The 24,125-nt window shown below is 44.0% G+C and overlaps 1 protein-coding gene across 2 annotated transcripts; it reads right to left on the bottom strand.

The window, feature by feature from the left end:
• Positions 1 to 376: 376 nt before the first annotated feature.
• Positions 377 to 22,275, bottom strand: LOC311605694 (serpin B6-like). 2 transcript variants are annotated; one of them, XM_084796414.1, is made up of 8 exons: positions 22,198 to 22,270; positions 19,940 to 19,988; positions 17,070 to 17,244; positions 15,638 to 15,790; positions 11,747 to 11,864; positions 7,869 to 8,011; positions 1,175 to 1,330; positions 377 to 894 (listed from the first exon to the last, which is right to left on the bottom strand). In XM_084796414.1, exons 1-8 carry the CDS (start codon positions 22,253 to 22,255, stop codon positions 490 to 492), a joined length of 1,257 nt encoding a protein of 418 aa, XP_084652540.1. In that variant the 5' UTR covers positions 22,256 to 22,270; the 3' UTR covers positions 377 to 489. The 2 variants fall into 2 exon arrangements, with proteins under 2 accessions (XP_084652540.1, XP_084652541.1); XM_084796415.1 differs by lacking the exon at positions 19,940 to 19,988 and having other exon boundaries at positions 22,198 to 22,275.
• Between the last annotated feature and the right edge of the window lie 1,850 nt (positions 22,276 to 24,125).

Raw genomic sequence — 24,125 nt, 5'->3', positions numbered from 1 at the left:
GTCTACGTGTCCTACCACAGGACAGGGAAAAGGAGCTTTAGGAAAAGGGATATCTTCTTACTGGGCTGAGTGCCTGCTCACCACACCTGTCTGGCTTACACAAATTTTCACACACAGTTCTACACAGAGACCATCTGAGGCATGTCCCTGCTGCCCACGCCTCAGAGCTTCAGCTCAATGGCTTTTTGTACTTAAAGTGAGATGAGATCCTGATGCTACCAAGGAAGCAGACAGAAGCACACATGCCTGCCGGTGTTGGGAGCCACAGGGTCCTGCAGCAGGGATGAACTCTACAGCCAGCATCACCACAAACCCACAGAAGTGCAAATCAAGAGCGTAGGAAAAGCCCTCCCATGAGACAAAGAGACACACAATGGTGGATGCTATAAAGCTTTTTATTTCATAACTGTCATTGCACTCATGGAAAAAGTCACTTGGGTCACAGGTAAACCATAGAGTGGGTAAAATACTGACAGGATCGGCCCTCCCTCAGGGAGAGGAGAACCTGCCACAGAACAGAATCCCATTAGTCTCAACATGCTGAATGAAGAAAAGGAAAGGGTGGTCAGCGCAGAATCGGGGGTAGATGGTCAAGGACTTCAAGAGCATGATGGCAGCTGTAGCAGCTGCAGCCTCTGTGCCCTCCTCATTGACCTCCACAAAGGCCTTATGTACGACCTTGGACAAAGACATGCCTTTCTTGGAAGACATTCCAGAAAAGTCTGCCCTGTCAGGCTCAAAGGCATCCGTCATGCCCAGCTTGCACAGCACATCCTTCATGTCATAGTTCTCCTCCAGCTTAAACCTCGGAAGGAAAACCTCCACCTTTTTTTCGTCCATCTTGTCCAGCCTCGTCCACTCTATGAATTTCTCATAAGTTATTTCCTTTTCCACCTAGAGGGGAGTTCAAGACTTTAGGACAGTGCTGTCACACAGGGCTCCAGGGATGATGGGGAGGCTCTACACTGCGCAGGGAGTGTGGCTGTGGGGTGATGTGGTGGCTGGGAGGGGCTAGGGAGCAGCTCAATGCTGAGTGTTTAGCAAGCATGATCTAGGCCACATAAATGAATAGAAAATGAAAACATGATCGTGGGAGCCTAGGAGAGCTGCCCCAGCAGAACCCAAATGTTACTCTTTCTCCCTCGCATCCTCATCAAGGGCCCACGCGCCTCACCGTGCTCAGTTCAACGTGCTCATCTGGAAGCATGATGATCATGTGCAGCTCATTGCCGACATAGGGAAGCATCAGGATCTTGGTGGATATCTCTGCAATATAGGTCATCTTGAAGGTAGACTTCTTAAACATCATTTGCACAGGTCTCTCCTCTTTCTGTACAGAATGGATAAATTGGAAAGGAAAGATAAGTGACACATTGGGCAAATTCATCTAAGGGAGACAGCCACTGCACCTAGGAATAGTTTTTGTTTGTTTGTTTGTTTGTTTGTTTGTTTGTTTGTTTTAGTGATAGGGTTTCTCCTTATAGCCTTGGCTGTCCTGGACTCACTGTGTAGACCAGTCTGGCTGTCTACTCACAGAGATCACCTGCCTCTACCTCCCAGAATGCAGGGGTTATAGGTGTGTACCACCAAACCCGATGATCACCTGCTTTTTAAATGGTATTTTATGAGTGTTTGGCTTCCATGTATGGATAGTTACCACATGACTATGTGTGTTTACAGCCTGCATATTTCAGAAGAGGGAGTCAAATCCCCTAGAACTATGGTTATAGATGGTTATGAGAGACCAGTGGGTACTGGATTTTCACTCTGGTCCTCTTCAAGAACAACGTGTGTTTTTAACTGCTGAGCTATCTCTCCAGCCTAGGAAACATTTTCTTGAATTAACTTCTTTTTTTCTTTTCTTTTCTTTTTTAACCTCTAGAATACTTCCTCAGTCCCTCAATCACTTGATTAGAGCTTACATGCCCCCAAAGTCCCATTTTTCAAGGCTTGGTCCTCAGTGAGCAAGCTTGTGAGGAGGTAGAATCTTGTTTCTTTGAGACAGCATCTCGCTAGGTAGCCTAGAACTTGCAACAGCGACAAGCCTGGCCTTGAACTCAGGGAGCTACCTTTCTCTGCCTCCAAGTGTTGGAATTAGGTAATTGTCACCAAGCCTGGCATAGGGGTGAGATCTCTAAGTAATGGGGCCAAATAGAAAGTGTTTATGTCATTGAGGTATGCCCTTGAGAGGAACTGTGGGATCCTGGATGTTTTCCTTTCTTTTTCTTACTGGCCTTAGGATGAACCATTTTGCTCTACTACCTGCTCCCAGCGGTCATTCCAGAACCCTCAAAACAATGGCGTCATCTCATCATAGACTTAAACCCCTAACACTGAGTCAAATGAACCCTTTCTCTTAAAAGGTTGGTTATCTCCATGTTTTTAGAGAAAGAAAGATGACTGAACCATTCTCCAAACTCCTGTGATGACATGGGCCAGGAATTCTTTTCTACTGCAATTTCATTTACGTTCATGACTTTGAACATAACTCGCACATTAACTGCTGTAGGCTGACCTTCTCCCTGAATTCTGCAATAATGTATTTTAGTCTATCTGATTCTTGCAATCGGATATTCCTTGGTACACCTCACCTACAACTCTTACTAGTCTTGATTGACACTGATGTCCTCCTTCCCATTGCCAAAAGTATTTCATGCCTTGACCCCTGTCTTTCTCACATACCCTATATTTGACTCAGTACCATGTTGCATTGTCTGTCCCTTTGATATATAACCAAAATCTGACCTTACTTTTAACCTTCACTGCCATCAGCACAGCCCTGGGACACTGCGATGCTCTCCCTGTCACTGTCCTGAGCCCAAAAGCCAGATGTCTCAGCACAAAGCAAGTCAGACTTCAGTATAGGCATAAGGTTGTCATGTGATTTAAATGTTGATTTTTGCACTGCCCATATTTTGTTACAATCCTGTCTCAATGTTGTGTAAACCCTGCTCCCCAATTGGCCCCTGACCTGCCAATAAGCAACTTACAGCCAATTATCTGAGCAAGAAAGAGAATAAGGCTTGATTTCCTGCCAGCCAGGGAAGGAGGAGATAGAAGACAAAGTAGGGAATCAGCCACAGGAGAGATCCAAGAGACATCAGGAGAAGTAGCTGGAGGAGAAAGACCACAAAGTGCAAGTATTCCTGGGATGTACCCTGGGAGAAAACCAGATTACCTTAGATGGTTAAGAAAAAGATAATAACTGCTCAGTTATTATTGTGAATCTTATTATTAAACAAATATATAAATGTCTCAATTATTTGTGTGATAGCCAGATTAAGAAAGAAACTGAAAAACAAACACAGTCTTATAAAAAAAATAACCTTATGACTGGAGAGATGGCTCAGAGGTTAAGGGCACTGGCTGCTCCTCCAGAGGCCCTGAGTTCAATTCCCAGCAACCACATGGTGGCTCACAACCATCTATAATGTGATCTAATACCCTCTTCTGGCATGCAGGTGTACATGCAGGCAGAGCACCGTATACATGATAATAAATAAATAATAAATCTTTTTTTTAAACCTTATGACCATATTACTTTAGGTGAACACCTTTGTGTAATACCACTCTAGCAGGAACAGAAGGTAATTAAAGTCCTTCCAACATCCTGGAATAGAAAAAGGAGCCCATCCTGCTCCCTGCTCTATCTACCTCACTTCTCTTCTTTGATCCACTATAGTCATAGAGATTTTTTAGTGTTGTGAGATTACAGGATTAAGTCCCTTATTGCCCAACAAACAAGTCCCCAGAACCTGGAATACACCTCTTATGTCCTGGTGTCTGTCCACATGCCATCTTACGCTGAAGGTTTCCTCGGTGGCTCTCCTGCAAGCACAGCATCTTTTCATGTCCTCCATGTGTCACTAGAGCCCTCCCAACAAGCACTGTGTTCTTATTATCCTTGTCTCACATTTCTCTCCTCCAGGAAAACAGAGCTTCATGAGAAGACAAACACTCAGCCAGCTAATGCCTCGTGCTCAGTACAGTCTCAAGTGACATCTGAAGACTAGACTAGAGGCAAACTAATGAGCAGGAATACTGTTCATAATTGAAATACAAAGCCATACCAACAGAAAATGTTGTGACTTTGGAAGTGTGGCCCCACAGGTGGATTACAGTGAGCGTCTGCTACAGCCACAGAGCAATGTGTGTCTACTAAAAAGACGACAACGGCTCTTGGCTCTGCACTTAGCATTAGCCACAGTAAGTACTTCCTGTGGCAAGAGCAGTGGCCCTTAACAAAAGAAAAATTGCAGGCGTTTCATCATTTAATACAGGAGTAACTGGAGGCTCAGCAATAGAAGAATTTGCTAGCCCTTGGAATCCTGCTGTGTTTGTAGTAAAAATGAAGTCAGGCAGCTGGAAGATAATAACAGATTTGAGAACAATAAATAAGGTAATCCAACCAATGGGTCATTTACCTTCCTGGAATTCCTTTACCTTCCATGTTACCTAAGTCTTGGCCTATAATAGTAATTGATTTAAAAGGTTGTTGTTTTTTTTAAACAATATCTTTGCATGAGAAGGATAGGGAAAGGTTTGCTTTCTCAGTACCTACATTGAACAGTAGTGGTCCAATGAGGAGATACCCCAATGAAGGTACTCCCACAGGGAATGTTGAGCCACCCCACTTTATGCCAAATTTTTGTTCAAAGACCATGAGAAATAATTCACAGGCAGTTTCCTCAATCTATTATTTATCATTACATGGATGATATTCTGTTGACTGATTCTGATTCGGAGTCTTTTTTAAAAAATGTTTAAAGAAGTACAAAAGATTCTGCCATGCTGGGGGTTACAGATTGCTGTAGAAAAAAATACCAAGAGGAGATTCAATTACCTATTTAGGCTATAAGATAACTGGACAAAAATTAGACCAAAAAAATGTACAGATCTGTAGAGATCAGTTGCAAACACTAAATGATTTTCAAAAATTAATGGGAGACATTAACTGGTTAAGGCCTACAATTGGACTATCTACCTATGAGTTAAGTAACTTATTTCAAATGTTATAAGGGGATCCAGATTTAAACAGTCTAAGGGGTCTAACAGCTGAAGCAGAAAAGGAGTTAATTTTGGTAGTGCAAATACGACAAAAGGCATATGTGGGTAGAATTGATGCGAAACTTGGTTGCATTCTGGTTATTTTGCCTTAAAAACAATCTCCTACTGGGCTCCTTATGCAAAGGGAAGATAGAATTATGGAATGGGTTTTTCTAGCAAATAAACAAAGTAAGAAGGTGAAGATGTACATCGAAAAAAAAATTCTGAGTTGATTACAAAGCGAAGAATAAGATTTGTCAACTATCAGAGACAGACCTGGCAGAAATTGTGGTGCTTCTTACTAGTGCTATAATCATTTGACTATGGGTAATTAATGAAGATTGGCAAAAGGCTCGGAGTAACTTTTGGGGGGGGGGGACCTTAATAACAAATACTGGAAAAACAAACATATACAACTTATAAAGAAAACAAATTGGATCCTTCCAAGTATTGTAAAGAGGACACCAAAACAAGTAGCACCCAATGAGCTCTGGGTATGATCATGGGTACCTTCTAATGTTGTGGAGGAAGATAATGGTTTTCAAGAGATAGTAATGCTCTTTCAGGGTGTCGGCAAAATTGCAGCTGCTGTTACAAAGTCCTTTCCTGACTTGTACACAGATGGAATCTTTTGTTTTTATGGTTTTTTTTTTTCACCTTTTTACTGCATAACATTTTTAAAAGATTGGAAGAAAGACAGATAAGATGCAAAAACCAGAAGGGTCAGTAAATTCTATTCTTCTGGAAAAAAATGGCAGAGTTGGCAGTACAACTAAAAAATTTGAAGGTAAACATTAAAGCAATTGTAAAACAAAGGGTGCAGTTGATAAAGGAGAGAAACCTGGAAACTAAGAGTAAGTTTTTTTCCCCACAATTGCCACCCCTGGGCCAGGTTGTCAGAGCACCAGCATGTGGAAGTAGGTAGAGAGAATCGGGAAGCCAGAGAGGCTGTCAAAAACAACAACAACAACAACAAAAAAAAAAAACTACAGGAACAGGGGAGCAGAAAAACGAAAGGGCCTTTGGTGACTTGGGATAGCTTTGGCTGTATATCACTCCACTTTGAGACACTTCTAGAGAGAACCGCTCAAGAGCAGGGTTCCTCAGAGCTGATATTCTTACAGTTTCATTATTGTATTCATTAATTTCCTTTTCCTATTGTTCAGGTTAGTCAGGTTATAAGTGAGGTGCTCTTGGTTAATAAGTTAGGAGTAAAATATAATTGCTAAGAAATTTGAGCCTACAACTTCCACTGATGTAATATATGGGAAAGGTCTCAGAAGGAGGCTTTTTTCCATCCTATGTCCTTCCCTGCAGACTGCAGGAGTCAGAGCACTGGTGTGAGCATGAGGGAAAAGGCCCATGCTAAGGGTGGCAGAGCAGGAAAGGAGGGCCGGGTCCCAAGAACATCACCCCATGCAGGCAGCCCTAGGCTCCACCCATTCTTGCCCTCTTAGTGGGTGATGAACTTACACAAGTCATCTAGGGTGTTTGTTCCATGCAGTGAAGGAAGTCCTAACATACAACAAGTCAATAAGTGACTTCAAGGACAGAATTACTCTAATAAAGAAAAAAACCAGAACAGTTTATTTGAGAACAAAGTTGAAATAAATGCATTTCCTGAGAAACTGGAGGTTCAAATTCAAATTTGCATGGGAGATTCAAGGTCTGGTTAATGATCCAGAGTGTGATGTAATTACTTTACTTTGTTAGCCTAGGAGTATATGCACCAAGAGAAAGAGACAGGGAAGCAGAGAAGATAGGCATAGTGGTGCATGCCTTTAATCCCAGTATTTTGGAAAAAGAGGTAGGCAGATTGCTGTGAGTTTGAAGCCTGTCTGGTCTACAAAACAAGTCCAAGACAGCCAAGGCTACACAGAGAAATTCTGTGTTGAAAAACAAAAGAAGAAGAAGAAGAAGAAGAAGAAGAAGAAGAAGAAGGAGAAGGAGAAGGAGAAGGAGAAGGAGAAGGAGAAGGAGAAGGAGAAGGAGAAGGAGAAGGAGCAGAAGAAATAAGAAAGAGACAAATTGTGGGTGTGTGAATGTGTGTGTGTGTGTGTGAGAGAGAGAGAGAGAGAGAGAGAGAGAGAGAGAGAGAGAGAGAGAGAGAGAGAGAACTATATATGGTTTTATAAAGCAGTATGAGTCATCAGCAAGCAGCAGCTCCAACTTTGTTTCCTGGTCTATAAACAAAATTCTATGCTTATCCCATCAAGCCAACACTGAATTTCACTCACTCCTTCAGTGTTTACTGAGCACTGACCATAAGTCAGGCTCTCATTACACAGCCGCCTGCTCTCAGCTGTTTTTCCAGACAGGTGAGAAAGATTTTCCCACAGAACTGTTTTGTGGCAACCAGCTGGGGGTGTGGTCCTCTTGAAGGACAGGGAAGACACAAGGCAGCACTTCTAGGAAGACAACTGAAAAGAAAGGAGTGTGCACTACTGAAGGGAATCATGAGGAATGGGCTGCATTCAGGGCCACTAGGAGCCTTCTACGCCACATCTGGAGTTGAGACTTTACCTCCAAAGATCTATGAAAGACCATTTCAAGTCCACTGCAGAGCTCTGCCATCATGTTTGGCCTTAGCAGCTGCCAGTGGCAGAATAAGCCATGAAAGAAGCAGGGCCAGGCCTGAAGCCATGGAGCCTGCAGCCACCATGGGTGACATGCAAAGGAGGAAGGGAAGAGAACATTCCCAAGGCTGAGAGAGTCCTGGCTGCTGAGCTGCCCAAGGGCAGGAGAGGCGCAGGCTTAGGAGGAGCCTCTCTGTGGACAGAGGACCTTGTCCAGGAGTCTCCTTGTTGCTGCACTGTGTTTACCTTGCTGACTTTGAAAGGCTTCTCCCTGGTGTCCTCTTTGTTAAACTGCTCCTTCCAGATTCCCTTGAAGTAGATGGCATTCACAAGGACCAGCAGAGTGTCTGAATCCACTGTTCCTGGGGACAGCAGCTCTTTGATTTTATCTGAAAGGAGGAATGGAAAAAACAAGTAATTAAAGAATTGTAGGGGTTTGGATGAGAATGCCCCCATGGGATCATTTATTTCTGTTCAGTCCTCAGTTGAATTGTGGGGGTGTCATTCAAATTTCAAAAATGCAAAGCAAGCCTAATAGGCCTCTCTCTCTCTCTCTCTCTCTCTCTCTCTCTCTCTCTCTCTCTCTCTCTCTCTCTCTCTCTCTCTCCTGCCTGCCTGTGGATCAGGATTCAAAGCTCTCAGCTACTGATGCAGCACCATGCCTTTCTGCTTTTGCCATGATGATCATGAACTACTCCTACTAAAAGTATCATCAAGCCCCCAACTAGATGCTTTTATAAGAATTTCTTGGGTCATGGTGTCTCTTCTGAGCAATAGAACAGTAACAAAGACAAGATCCAATCAGCTCACAGAGTTAGCTGAAATGTGCCAAGAGCTTATAGGTAAATGGTGCAACCTCCTGCTCTGGTCAGGAGGATGTATAAGAGACTTCACTTCTCTCAACATAATGGGACACTTGTCCTTAAAGCAACAACTATGAAATCAACAACGGAAGGAACATTTTTTGTTGTTAAGATTTATTTCTAATTGTTTATGCTGTGCATGTGCACATGAAAGTCCACATGTGTGGTGATGTCCGCAGAGGCCCCAAGTGTTAGGTCCCCTAGAACTGAAGCCAATCCACGTCCTCTACAGAGCAGTTTGTGTTCATCCTTAACTGCTGAGACTTCTCTCCAGCACAGACCTTAGTGGTTTAAAAGCTTTAGAGAGAAGAAAAATGAGCTCATAATGTTCTGGTAAGAAAACTTTAATTATCTAAATAAAGACATGAAATGTATAAATGGATGCTAAGCATGCAGTTGTAGTTTAAATGCAATAATTGAGCCGTAAAGAGACAAATGGTGTGTACAGCTTTAAGAAAGGAATTTCGGCTTTTTTAAAATAGACTCATATGATTTTAAATTCAAATATATTTGAAGTTATTATATATTAAGATATATGTATGTATACATAAATATATATATATGAAAGAATGAGCATTAGAGAATGCACATTAAAAACTACACATAATCCTGTCAATATAAATATCTATGGATAAGCTTAAAATAAACTGAAAGTAGAAAAGCAGTCATAGAATGGACCTTACACGGATGAAGCAGTGTACAGCCACAGGCAGTGGGGGCTGGGCCCAGCACCTGCAGCCATGCTACATAACTACAGAATGTAGATATGAGAAAATTGCACCCAGTGAAGGAAGAGCTGCAGACTAGAGTGAAAGCACTCTGCACTCTGTTAAAAAAAAAAACTTTTAAAAATAAAGAGAAAAATAAAGGGAAGGAGGGAGAGTAGGAGGGAGGAAAGAGGGACTGAGGAAGGGAGAGACAGGAGGCTGGTCAGTTCTCAGATAGTTGTATCAAATATTAGGAGGCATCACAGACATGCTGTTAAAAGCTGCGGAAAGCCAGATGTGGTGACAGAGCATTTAATCCCAGAGCCAGACAGAGGCCCATCTCTGTGAGTTTGAAGCCAACCCAGTCTACATAACAGATTATAGGCCAGCCAGGGATACAAAATGAGTCACTGTCATTAAAAGGAATAAAATAAAATAAAATAAAGTATCAGAAGCTGGTAATATTTTAGAGACAGCTTTGCAGGTGGTGATCTTACTGCCTGACTGTGGGCTGAGTGAAGAAAGTGCCAACAGTCAAGGCTTCCTGAACCCACAATAGGCAAAACTACATTCAACCTCAAAGGCATGATGAAGCCAAGGTGCTTCGGGCAGCAGCTCCCATCATGCTTCACAGCGCCTCACTGTGGCCTTGTCCCTCACATACATGAGCACTGTGGACTGTGCATGCCATCATGCTAGGCCATAAAACGCAGACTGTGTGAAACATGTCAGCTCCTATTCACTGTCATGTGAGGAAGGCAGCGATTGTGAGCTACATGCAAACTACTCTGCTCTTACAGAAAGTTTGGCTTTACTGTGAAAAAAAATAGATGTTCAATATCCTCACTTGTTCATTCTCAGCACGTAAGCATCAAATTATTACATTTTTGAGGAAATGAAGAGATGATTAAATGTTTAAAAGTTCATAAACTACCCACAACAGGTGGCTCACAAAGGCCTGTAACTTCAGAACCAGCGGATAAGGTACTCTCTGGCCTCTGTAAGCACCTAAAGGCACAGGGTGCACATAAGTTTATAAAGGCATCTATACATACATAGGAAAAATGTTTAGAGCTTGAAACTTATTCTCTCTTTGGATTGTATTGTGTAAGATACCCTTGTCCCTCATTAATATGCAAGTTTGAGCCTGTCTTAATTGTTTTATTTTGGGTTTTGTTGTTGTTGCTGCTGCTGCTGCTGCTGCTATTGCTGTTGGTGGTGGTGTGGTTTTTGTTTTGTTTTGTTTTGTTTGAGACAGGGTCTCTCTGTGTACCCTTGATGCCCTGAACTGACTTTGTAGGCAAGCCCATCATTGAACTCAGAGCTATCTGCCTACATCTGCCTCCAAGAGTGCTGGGATTCCAGGTGTGTGGGTTTACGGATGTCCCAATCTTTAATTATGACAAAATTATACATATACCAACAATTTATATTAAAACACATTTCTAAAGATTTGTTGTCTAAATGTATCCCTGTTTTACACAGTGTACAAGGTCATTTTCTCAGGCAAAAAGGAATTGTGATGGGAAGGGTTTAAGAGTTCTGATTTAGGGGCTGGATGTGGTGGTGCAAGCCTCTAACTGACCCCTGAGTTCAAGGCCAGCCTGATCTACAGAGTGAGCTCCAGGATAGCCATGGCTATATAGAGAAATGCTGCCTCAAGAGAGAAAAGAAAGAGTTCTGGTTTCTGATTTAGAGCTCAAGGTGCAGATCAACATTAGAGTACTTTACTTTGTCTGTCACACTAGAGTCCTTGGGTTCAGTGGCCAGGCATGTCAACAAGTTCTGATTTAAAGAAAAAAAGATCATTATTGTTTATACTTGAGTTGTTGTGAAGATATTAATAATATGATTACTAGCAATAGACTACAAAGGGGCTGTAGAGATGGGTCAGTGGTTAAGAGCAGTGGCTGCTGTTCCAGACTCCAGACTCAAGTTCAACTTCCAACACCACATGGCAGCTCACGACTGTCTGTCACTCTAGCTGCAGAATTCTCCAACACCTTCACTCAGAAATGCAAGCAAAACAGCAATGTACATAAAAATAAATAAATAAAAATAGACAATGTTTCAAAAATTACTTTGAAAAAAGTATGGGCCTTTAATCCTAGCACTTGAGATGCAGAGGCAGCTGGACCTCTGAGTTTGAGGACAGCTTGGTCTACATAGTGAGTTCCAGGAGAGCCAGGGTTACAGTAAGACCCTGTCTCAAAAATCAAAAATGAAAATAAAGAGACTGGAATCAGAGTTGGCCTGGCAGGTACAGGTGCCCACTACCAAACCTGAAGAACTGAGGAGAATCCCTAGACTCCTGTGGTAGAAAGAGAAAACCAACTCCTGTCAGTTGTTCTGACTGCACGTGTGCACAGACATACATAAACACACAATAAACAAACAACAAATAAATGCACCAGTTTTTCAAAAACATAGGCTAAGTGCTTAACAGGGACTGGGCTGTGGCTCAGTGCGCAGGAGAGCCTGCTCAACATGCTCAGGGCCCTGGAGTCAAATCTCAGCACTGAAAACAAACAAACTTGAGGCAGCCTGCATTCACCTTCAGTCTTTTTGGCCACCCAGGTGTTGATGTGCTGTCGGGACTGCTCTGTGGCGCCCTGAAAGTCCAGCTCTTCCATCTCTGCTTCATAGAACTTGCGGCAGGAATCTTTAAAGGACTAGGACAGAGTAACATGATTACACAGCCAGGAAAGTGATTAGCACCAAGAGCCGCCTTCCTCAGTGCACAGGAGCAGAGATTCAAAGTGTAATGGCATACAGATGTGCTCTGTGAACGAATCCATGGGTAGAGTGTAAAATGCAGCCCTCCTGTTTCCAGCTTTCTTTAGCTTTGTTTGTGAATGAGTTTATGTAACCAGCTGGATCCTCAAGGCTGTAGCTGAGGTTCATGAGGCCACATGAGCACCCTCAGATGCAGTGTCACCCTGCTGTCACTCTAACAGACCTCCACACTGGCAGAGTGAGGGTTAACCCCACATGTGCTATGACTCCTCTGCACTGTGCACAGCCTGGACCTTCAGCCACAGTGTTCATGCTAACAATACAAATGAGCACCACTCAAAATATGTCACCTATAGCCACAGAACAGCAGGGGAGTGGCCGTGGAAGCTGTGGGACTGAGTATTCCATTTTAATTTTTTAAATTTATTTTACCTCATGATATGGAATTTGAATAGCTATTTGTCCACGGTCAGGCAGCTCAGTTGCAGGGGATGAGCAAGTCACAAAAACACAGTCCATGCCGGGGTGTGGTTGTGGGTGACTCAGCACATAGTGAAGGACTGGCCAGGCATGCACAGGGCCTTAAAGGGGACTGATCACTAGTAGCATAAGTCACACTAAAGTTCAAGCCATTTGCTGATGAATTCTATGAAACGACGGTGACATTGATGCCCACCCACTTACTGCCAGGCAACAACAGAAAAACTCAATACACATAAACGGGCTAAAATGTCCATTAAGCTGACAGTATGTACGGAAGTTCCTCAGTGTTTCTAGGAAACAGCTCATCTCATGGCTACAGATCTAATTCTTCTTTGAGAGCACTGTTTTCATTTTTAATGTGTGTATTTATGTGTGTGTGTGTGTGGCAAATGTACCTTTTTTCTTAAGTTTTGGTTTGCTTTCATACCAGGCATTTTATTTAGCAAACAAACACTGAGGGAAACAGAATTATGTTTCAGGGTTTCTACACCATAGTCTGAGCATCAGCTGGGTGGCCTTAGCCGGGCAGCTCTCTACCTCCTTGACCTCTGTAAATGAGGAGACAGCTACAAATATACCTCAGAGGGTCACTGAGAGATCTGACAAGCTATTTAACTTCATTGTTTAAGTTATTATTATGTATATTTTAGTGACTGGGCATTATGCCTATATGTGTGCCAGTGTTCCATGTGTGTCCTGTGTTCTTAAAAGCCAGAAAAGGGGTTCAGATTCCTCGGAACTGTAGTTACAGATGGTTGTGAGCTGTCCTGTGGGTGATAGAAAAGGAACCCAAGCTGCAAAGAAGGACAAGAGCCCAGGGCTCCTAACTGTTGAGTCATTTATCAGCCCTTCCATAGATTCTTGGCATGGTACATGGTTTACATATCGTCCCTGACTCCTGGATGCCTGGATCAAACTGGCTGCTCACATACTGATACCTTGCTATGCCTATGAGTGGTTTACATTTTAAAAACACACTGGGTATTATCAGTTTAAGCTGCTATTTTTAAAGCAACAACCAATCACTCTTAAAGAAGAATCTAATTGCGTATAGTGATTAGTATTTGAAATCTTGGGGGTAGAGAGGGAGACAGGGCCTCTTTGTGTATCCCTGGCTGTCCCAAACCCACTCTGTAGACCAGGCTAGCCTTGAACTCAGAGATCTGCTTGCCCCTGGGATTAAAGGGGTGCACCACAAAGCCAGACTTATGATTTGAAATCCTTAAATGATAAATTAATGAGAAATAACTTTTTTTAAAAAAAGGGGAAATTGAATAAACCAATCATCTTTGTTTGAGGGAAGTTTTGTTTTGTTTTTATGTTAGTAAAGTGTAAAACTGATAATAACATAGAAAGAAGCTAGAGTCACAAAACAAGTAAAATAATAAACAAAAATTTTAAAAAAGGTACTGGTGCATAGAACTTACTGCTTTCTGATCTGACACTTTTATATCACATCATTTTAAAGCAGGGTATATCTGAAATATGTTAGAAAATTCTGGTTTAAAAAATCAGACTAATTTAAAGCATTACAAAAAGGAAATCTGTTATAAATTAATACAATGGAATATAAAACACCACAAAAAATGCACACAGAATACATGAATCAACAACGAATATATATGTTGAGTGTCCTTTACCCAAAATCCTCAGGATCAGGTGTAATTTAGATTCAGGAGTTCTAAGGTCTCATTTTATTTATTTATTTGATTTAGAAATGTTCAACTTGATCATTCTCAAAAAAATCTTTCCAACCTCAAAGTCAGCATTTAAAAAGTCCAGATAGTGCATAGCTGACAACAGGGCCAGAAATGAACACTCTGATGATATCTCTGGCCACTTGGGAGAGCAGTGCAACAACAGCATATAACAGTCTTGAGGCTCCACCTTCTTTCTACAAATATACCTGACAGCAATTTATGCATGTGGGCATGAATCCACATCCAATAACTCTCTGTTGGTATTGGCCCACACTGGGTACAAGCTAAATGCCACACATTGTGGGAACCAGGCACGACTGGGCTGCCTGCCTGTCTTGCTGTTACATGTCCTGTTTTTTAGCAGCTTCCATGTCTGTGCTTATGTTGATTAGCTAGTCATGTTTACTGCTCTGAGAATTTGCACCCCTCCCTTCCTTGGGACTTTCCCTCGTGTGCACAATCACCTCTTGAGAGATTTTACCTGTGAGTGACATTTCTGCTTTACTGCCTATAAAAAGGCTCTTTGGACACTGAATAAAGGCTGCCGCCACTGCAATAGCTGCTCTCTTAAGATGAAGGACCGGCTGTTTTGGTGTGTGTGTGTGTGTGTGTGTGTGTGTGTGTGTGTGTGTGTGTGTATGTGTGTTAACTCTGCAGTTCCTCACCCTTGACTTGGTACCGTGGTGGCACAGGCACCACACCACATACAAGTGGTTCAATCTGTCACCATACATCCATACTCAGAATTTTCATATGATGGCTAATAAAACTAAACAGTGTCTACGGTGTGAGTCAGTGGTAAAATTGGGGCTTAAATGTATGAAAGCCTGGGTGCCATCTCTCACACCAACAATGGATCAATAATAATGTGGCAATCCCACAATATTTTAAAAAGTAAAGAAAGACATTAAAACAATATATGTAATAGTAGCACACAGGAAAAATTGTCACTGACTAAATTTCCATATATGCAGGAGCACACATCACCCTATATAAAAAGCTCCTATGTGTGGAAGGGGCAGAATTAGGGGTTGGCTCTTGCTTAGACATTCTGTACAATAAGAATTGACTCATAACTGGCCTGTGGTGGCACACACCTTTAATCCCATGACTTGGGAGGCAGAGGCAGATGGATCTCTGAGTTTGAGGCCAGCCTGGTCTACAGAGTGAGTTCCAGGGCAGCCAAAGCTATGGAGAGAAACTCTGTCTCAAACAGCTAGGGGAATGGGGGCTGGAGGGATGGCTCAGAGGCTGAGAGCACTGTCTGTTCTTCCAAAGGTCCTCACTTCAATGCCCAGAAACCGGCTCATGAACAACTACAATGACACCTGGTGCCATCTTGTGGTGGGCAGGCACACATTCGGGCAGAATACTGTGTAAATAATAAAAATATTTCTTAATGGGGGAAAAAGAATATACTCACATGTGGGTTCAATGCATGTAAAAAAATTTACAAACTGCAGTGGAGGGAAAGGGAATAGGGCTACTCCTCAGCCTACTGTCCCTGAGAACCACGTGACACTTACAGCCAGGACATCACAAGTCTTTTCCCCGAAGAGCCTGTTGGCAGTCCTGAGCAAGTACTGTGTGCCAGTCCTGTTCACTTCCTTGAGAAGTGACTGGAAGCCTTGGTGGACATCCCCACCTCCATTGCCACTGCATTTATCCAAAGAAAGTGCCTGAAATGAAAACAGATAAAAACACAACTTAGGCAGCTCAGCTGTAGGACATGAGTCAACACTAAACTCATCCTCAGAATCTTTCAGATCCCTGCTGCCACTCAAAGAGCCACCTCCTTAAAGAAGAAGATGCCTTGAATCCTCCCTCTCTAGGGCCCTCCCCTGTGCACTGTCTGAGCAGAAAAGGCTCTTCACAGACCCAGCTCTTCATGGTCACTAACTGTGCTCTGGTCAAGCATGGCGACCAAGGAGATCTGCTGTCATTCAAGTGCAGCTTGCTTCTGACTTCAGTCACCCAGTCTCCTCCCTGCTCTTGGGTCTGGGCTGCTTCCAGCACTGTCTCAGCACAGGATTAAGGAGAGTGGCCATGTGCTGGGCCTGGGCTTTAAAAGGCCTTGGCAGCTGCCACATTGGTGCTTTTCTTCCTAGCCATCATGGTGGAAGGAAGCCCAAACCATCCTGCAGGAGGCCACATGGAAAATCCTGGAGGAACTGCCACCACGTAAAGCTGCTTGAAACAGAAGCAAGACCGCATCAATAGTGAACACCTAGGTGCCAGACATTAGACACAGCTCCTTAGACATCTAAGCCTGCTGAACAGCTACCTGAGTGACTTCAGCTGCTGCCACAGGAAACAGATTAACCGCCTATCAGAAGTTGTAGTAGCTTGGAAGCAGAAGAAAGACCATTAAAACTGAAGGTCATCAAGTAGGCCCTAACTTTCCTCAGGCAGGAGGCAGGCTAACAAAGCAACAAGCACAATTAGGTCTTGTGAAAATGGAAAGGTATGGCCAAGTGCTTCCCAGAATGCAAAGCTGAGCCCAAGGTGGCCTCCCCATCTTATGCCAGGACATCCTGTTTCTGCAGTTCATGTACCTCTGTAGCTAAAGCATTCCAACCTGGAAGAGCCCTAATGGATCTGTCCTGGGCTCACAGCCAAGGCTGACTGCATTTTGCAAGAAGCTTTTAGGTCTGGCCCAAGACCAGTCTAGTGCCTTACTTGAGAGAAAGCTGGGATTCATTATGGCTAGAGAGAAGAAAGTAGGGATCCCAGAGACACTGGTACCACCCTTAGGTGTTTTTACTGGCACTAACCCTCACACTGTGAGCACCAGTGAGTCAGTGATAGGCTCCTAACAGGTATAACGCATCCAACCATACCCCTTGCCATTGCATTCCCATTTATTCCTCACTATAATTTTTTTTAGTTTGAAAATGTGGAGGACCAGCTCAACTGATGGTCAATGATGCTTAGCTGCTGGGAAAGGGTGCTGGTTACCTGAATCATCTGGCTTGCAGTGCTTCCCTTTGCTCCCATCAAGACCATGGCCAGGGCTGAGGAGATGCTCATGGGTGAGAAAAATACATTTTTGGAGCCATCTTCACCCAGTAGTTTCAAAAGGTTTAAGGCAAAAGTGCCATTTGCTTCCTGCAGAGCATCCATGATGGCGAGCCTGTAATGAGGAATTAATATCACATAAACACAGGCTGATATGGAGGCCACATCTGACTTTCACTTGCATTGTGATGTTGTGGCTCAGTTAACAGAAAGGGAAAGAACCTGGAGAGTAAAGGTCACATGCAGAAAGTGATACAGGCCGTTGGGGGCTAACTCAGGCCCCCAAGTGCAGAAACCAGTACATGGGGAACCAGAAGGAATTGGCTCAGAGGCCAAGAGGCAGCTAAGAACCCACCAGCCAGGAGACCACAAATGCAGCAGTACAAGCTGGAAGCGAGCAACTGCAGGAGCAGACCTGTTAGCTCTCACATCATCCACTAGCAGCTGGCAAGTTCCTTTGCCCCAGTCAGACAGTCCAACAGTTCTGACTCTCCTGAGCAGGCTGGGAACTCACAGAACATGGGAAGGGGAAGTATCGCGCTACAAGAAAGGGAAAGGTACCCAGATGTAGGGATGAGAAGAGAACAGCTTTAGCATCCCTAGCAGGAGTGTAAACACAGTGAGTTCTTTTGTGCCTTTAAGTCATCTTGTTTGCCCTATTTCAATTTATTCACAGATTCAAGCCTTTTTTAAAAATTCCAATAAACTGACATGTTTTCCTCTTGGTGCACAAAACTATCCTCAGATGACTGGGGAGAATCTTTTTCTTAATATATTTTATTAATTTATTCATATTACATCTCAATTGTTATTACATCCCTTGTATCCTCCCATTCCTCCCTCCCATTTTCCCCTTATGCCCCTCCCCTATGACTGTGACTGAGGGGGACCTCCTCCTCCTGTATATGCTCATAAGGTATCAAGTCTCTTCTTGGTAGCCTGCTGTCCTTCCTCTAAGTGCCACCAGGTCTCCCCATGCAGGGGACATGGTCAAATATGGGGCACCAGAGTTCATGTGAAAGTCAGACCCCACTCGCCACTCTTGGTTTCTCTTGGGGCAATTGTGAAGTACGAACTCTGAATGTTTGAAAGACAGATTGAGTATTGGTGCTGATTTAAAATACAGTTGCTGGATTAGGAAAATGGCTCAATGGATACAGCGTCTGCCATGCAAGTATAAGGACTTGAATTTGAAGCCCCAGCACCCATGTAGGCCAGACAAGGTGGCACACATGTGATGGTAGGTGGAGAAAGAAAACTATCTGGAAGATATTCCCATAGGTCAGAAGCCTAGCAAAGGCAGTGGCAAAGTTTGAGTCCCTATCTCAGCAAGGTAAAAGGCATGGACCCACAACTGAGGTTGGTCTGTGACTTCCACGTGCAAGCCTACACAACATAAGCATATGTGCACACATGCGTACACAGGTATGGGGGGAGCGCTAACATGGACCATGGTTTACGTTAGACCATCACTGCAAGTTCTCATTCCCCGGACTCTGCTGAGACCCACTGGCACTTGGAGGCATTCACATCTGCCTCAGTCATACTACTCTTTCATTGAATGGATGTTTTATACCAACTAGTGTTTAATGTCCATATTAGTGACAGGACTCCTGGACCCTTGCTGTAAGAATACTGTACAGCTCAGACTCTTTGCCTGTATCATATGGCCTGGGCTATTTAAAAACACCTGTTTTTTGCTTTTGTTTGCCTTAGACAAAGTTTCTCTGTGTAGCCTTGGCTGTCCTTAACTCACTTTGTATATCAGGCTGGCCCCAAACTCTCACTGATCCACCTGTCTATACCTCCCAAGTGCTGAGATTAAAGGCAAAAGCCACCATGTGTCTTCCCAAACATATTCTTGCTTTGTTATTGTTTCCTTTATTTTGAGGGAGCACACTGCCCAACACCTTTCTTTTTTTTTTCTTTTTTTTTTCCTTTTTTAAAATTAATTTATTCTTGTTACATCTCAATGGTTATCCCATCCCTTGTATCCTCCCATTCTTCCCTCCCTCCCATTTTCCCCTTATTCCCCTCCCCTATGACTGTTCCTGAGAGGGATTACCTCCCCCTGTATATGCTCATAGGGTATCAAGTGTCTTCTTGGTAACCTGCTGTCCTTCCTCTGAGTGCCACCAGGTCTCCCCCTCCAGGAGACATGGTCAAATATGAGGCACCAGATTACGTGTGAAAGTCATACCATTCTTCTATTGAGGGACACGTAGGTTGTTTCCAAGTTCTGGCTATTATGAATAAGGCAGCTATGAACATGGTTGAGCTTATGTCCCTGTTGTGTGGTAGTGCATCCTCTGGGTATATTCCAAGGAGTGGAATAGCTGGGTCTTGAGGAAGCCCTATTCCCATTTTTCTGAGAAAGCACCAGATAGCTTTCCAAAGTGGTTGTACTAGTTTGCATTCCCACCAGCAATGCAGGAGTGTTCCTCTTTCTCCACACCCTCGCCAGCATGAGGTGTCAGTTGAGTTATTGATCTTAGCCATTCTGATGGGTGTAAGGTGGAATCTCAGTGTCATTTTGATTTGCATTTCTCTGATGACTAAGGAGGTCAAGCATTTCTTTAAGTGTTTCTCAGCCATTTGATATTCCTCTGTTGAGAATTCTCTGTTTAGTTCTACGTGTCCCTCAATAGAAGAATGGATAAAGAAACTGTGGTACATCTACACTATGGAATACTACTCAGCTATTAAAAACAAGGAATTTCCAAAATTTGTGGACAAATGGATTGAACTAGAAATTGTCATAATGAGTGAGTTCACACAGAAGCAAAAAGAGCTAAATGGTATATACTCACTTATATTGAGACACTAGTCCAAGGTGTACGTCCCCACGAAAAACTGTACCTACAAGGAAAGTGGGTAAGAGGGGAGGACATCCTATTGAGACTTTAGGTGTGAGAAACCTGGGAGAAAGAGGAATTAGAAGGATCCAGCGGGTCCTGGAAAACTACAGGCGAGTCTGGGCCCTGGTGTCCTCCGCAAACTATGGCAACAGCCAAGGAAAAAATAGGCAGTAAACCTCGAACCCCTACCCGGACTAGCCGATGGACAGGACATTCTCCACTGTTGAGTGGAGAAGGAGATCTAACTTTCACACAAAACTCTAGTGCCCCATATTTGAACATGTCCCTTGGATGGAGAGGCCTGGTGGCACTCAGAGGAAAGATAATAGGTCACCAAGGAGAGACTTGATACCCTATGAGCATATACAGGGGGAGGAGGTCCCCCTCAGACACAGACATAGGGGAGGGGAGGGGAATAGGGGGGAAGTGGGAGGAAGGGAGGAATGGGAGGATACATGGGATGGGCTAACAAATGAGATGTAATATGAATAAATTAATTTAAAAAAAAGAAAGTCATACCCCACTCTCCACTCAACTGTGGAGAATGTTCTGCCCATTGGCTAGATCTGGGTAGGGGTTTAAAGTTTACCACCTGTATTATCCTTGGCTGGTGCCTTAGTTTGAGCGGGACCCCTGGACCCCCCAACACCTTTCTTAAGGAACAACATACTATTTAGAAGACAAGAAGAGGGGGAAAGTGTGTGTGTGTGTGTGTGTGTGTGTGTGTGTGTGTGTGTGTGTGTGTGTGTGTGTGCTTTACACAGCCCAGCCTGGCCTCAACTTCTTATTCCCCTGCCTCAGCCTCTGAGTGCTGGGATTACAGGTGTGCAACAACACATCTCAGTTCTCCCACAATGTTTTCTATCAAATTTTGGTTTAATCTGCTGTTTTATGTTGACTAAAAGTGAAATTCATGTGTGGGGATGGTATGGGGAGACATGCAGGGAAGGGGAGGCAAATAAACTTGGTGTTTGGAGCCAAGAATGAACCAAACCAAAGAATGCTCAGCAGAATAAGGCTCTGAGGCCATCAAAACAGGAAGAAAAAAACAAGCTCACACCATCTCTGTGTGATGATGACACTAGTGATAGTGGTTATGATTGCTCAGGGCAACCTTGAAACACTGGGACACTCCCCATGTATACTGATAACAGCAGTCACTCCATGGGCCCCAGCACTACAGTCCCTGATCACATACATTTACCATGGTTACTTAATACATCAGCTCCCACACCCAAGTCCTAATCCACGGGAGAAAGGAAATGGGCAGCCTGCAGAAGAGCCCTACCACAAGCAACTGCCTCCCAAGCAGGCCAAAGACAAGTGCCACACCTCCCCCAGATACCCTCACAGTCAGTGTTCCTGACACGAAGTGAGTGTTAGCTGGCCATACTTCTGATTCCCAATGCAGATCTAAGGGAAGGAAAGGAGGAAGCCCAGGGCTGGGACACATGACAGGGAACTTCCTCAGCAGAGTAAGGCTCTGGGTCCATCAAAACAAGAAGGAAGGAAAAAAACAAGCTACATGCCAGTTTCATATGGCACAGAAACCCTGTCAGAGCTTTGCCTGTGTCTTTCTTCTTAGTCTAACAGGCACCAGATCTCATGACAATTATTCTGGCTCAAGTTTAACGGGAAAAAATATTCAAAGATTTGGTATTGTTTCTCACAAGTATCTATATTCTCAGGTCTTTAGGGTGCTGAGGATTTGCCACAACTTCCCAGCACAGCCTGGGCCTCGCCCCTGGAAGACTCTGGCACACCACACAGGGAAGCAGAGACAGAGCACGCAACCCTTGGCCTCTCTCTGTCCCACACCCCTTTCTCCGGGGTCCGCATGCACAAAGCAGTGTGTCCCAGCCTGCTTCTCCGGGTTCTCCAGATGATTACAGATGGAGAGGCATGTGTAGGTCACCAGTAGTCCTGGACCCCAGCACAGCAGCCAGGCAAGCTCACTGTTGGCCCCATCCCTTGCCCTCAGTCTCCTCCAAAGACACTGTTGGATCTGGGAGGGTTGCTATGCCACCAGCCAGCCAGGACTACAAGCTACTCACCCAGCTAAATCATAGCCTGCTGAGACCACTGAGCAGCAGAGGGAACCAGAGCCATTCCTACTGGGCTCTTTCCCTGAGCCACACCTGTCAGCTTCCCCAGAGTTCTACATCCCCAGCTCCTGGCATCCCCAGCACCTGGACTGCAGCAGAGCTTACCCCAGACTTGTTTCTCTGTCCTGTTGCAAGCAGAGTGGCTGCTAGGAGGCACAGGCATAGCTTGGGGCTCAAATATCTGAGGGGCGGGGAGGTGGGTGGAGTCTGCTGGTTGCGCCAGCTGCCCAGGGCAGGACCAGGCAAAGGCTCTTCAACTGCAGGGATGTTATCAAACTCAGGCAGCACTCTATGGGTGCTTTCCTACAGCTTGTTTCCTGTGCCTTTGGGGACTGAATGACAGCTTTAAGGACACCAGAGTGTGCCATCAATTACTGGAAATAAAAGCAACAGAGCACAACAGACATTGAAAGTGGAGGAGGAAAAAATAATTTTTAACTACCAGGGCTTGAGGTAGAGAGCTTGTTCTGCAGGCAACAAAAAAAGAAAGATAGGTGGCCAGTTCCTGTGTCCCAAGTCTCCACTACTCCAGACTGGAAAAGTCAGACTCTTATATAAATGAGATTGAAAACCCTGTCTGCTATCTTGCCTTCCTTCTAGGATGCAAGATGACCTGGTGGGAGGAATGTTGGTCAGTTTTAAAACAGGTTCTTTAAAGACAGGTCATCTTGAGAAAAAGCAGATTCTTTGCTGTTTCCTTCACCCTTAGCCTTCACCTAGGGCTCCCAACAATGCCCTGCTGACATTTACTTGCGATGGTTCCTGTGGAGGCTCTCCTGATTTATAAACAGTTAACCAGCACCCCTGACCCCTCTACCTAGTATAAGTCAGTAGAAAACCAGGAGGCCATCCCAGCTGTGAACTTTTACATGTGAAGTAGTGAAAGAAAGGAATGCTCAGAGCATCTGGAGCTCCCTCCTCATCCCATGCTTCGTTTGGTCCTCTCCAGTTTTGTGGGGTTTGCTTGTTTTAAGGTTTTTAGTGAACTGTGTGCATATGCTGTATCTAGTGTGAGTCTGTGTACATGAACACAGTGCCTTGGGAGGGAAGAAGACATCGTGGGGTCCCCGGGAGCTGGAGTTATAGAAGCTGTGAGCTAAGAACTGCACATTGAGCCTCTGGAAGTGCAGTTCCTGCTCTTAGACTCAGAGACAGCTCTCCAGCCCCTCCACTCCTGTTTTTTATTCCAGTTTATCTTTCCAGCATGTCCTTTGTAAAATTTACAAAGGGGAGATTTGTTTGTTTTGTTTTGCTTTTTGTTCTTGTTTGGTTTGGTGTGCTATTTTGAGACACGGTTTCTCTGTCTAGACTTGTCTGTTCTGGACTCACTTTGTAGACCAGGCTGGCCTCAAACTCACAGTTATCCACCTGCCTCTGCTTCTTGAGTGCTGGTATGAAAGTTGTGTACCACCATGCCTGGCCTAATTCACTGTGTTTGTATTGGATGAATTTAGAGACACAAAAATTCTCTATGTATATATAATTTCCCCTTTCCTAAAAAGACTAACATTCTCTGATCAAACAATCGTTCTGTAAGTTTCTGGGATGCAGGAGGGGTAGAGCTTCATCCAATATGAAACAGAGATCTTCCTTATTCTTTTCCCCAGCAGCATAATACTCTTTTGTGTGCATGTGCACTGATTCTTATGGTTTTAGGTTTTCAAATATGGCACAGGTAGTAGGGACACAGTTGCATACATCTGAAGGCAGCCAAGATCTCAGGTGAGGCTCCTAACCTCACTTGGTACCATTACTATAGTTCTGGCTGTCTGTTTATGTCATTGCCACCTCTGTGGGCCAAGGTATTCTGTAGGTCACCACAGCAACTCTGATGCAGGATTCTCAGTGGTCACATCCCAGCAGAGGAACTGGCTCCCACATCCACTACAACAGGAAGGTTTGTCTGATTTATTACATTTCCTTAAGGAGATGTTTCCAGACCCTGTAGGTTAATTATGCAGAGGCTCAGCATCCTCACAGAAAGATTCCTCAACATGAGGCTGCTTGAGTACATCTGTCATATTTTATGGGAT

The sequence above is a fragment of the Acomys minous genome (genome assembly GCF_964271855.1).
Source record: "Acomys minous genome assembly, chromosome: 9".
Classification (NCBI taxonomy): Eukaryota; Metazoa; Chordata; class Mammalia; order Rodentia; family Muridae; genus Acomys; species Acomys minous.
Note: the sequence above shows the minus strand (reverse complement) of the source record. Positions and strands in the feature narration are given on the sequence as shown.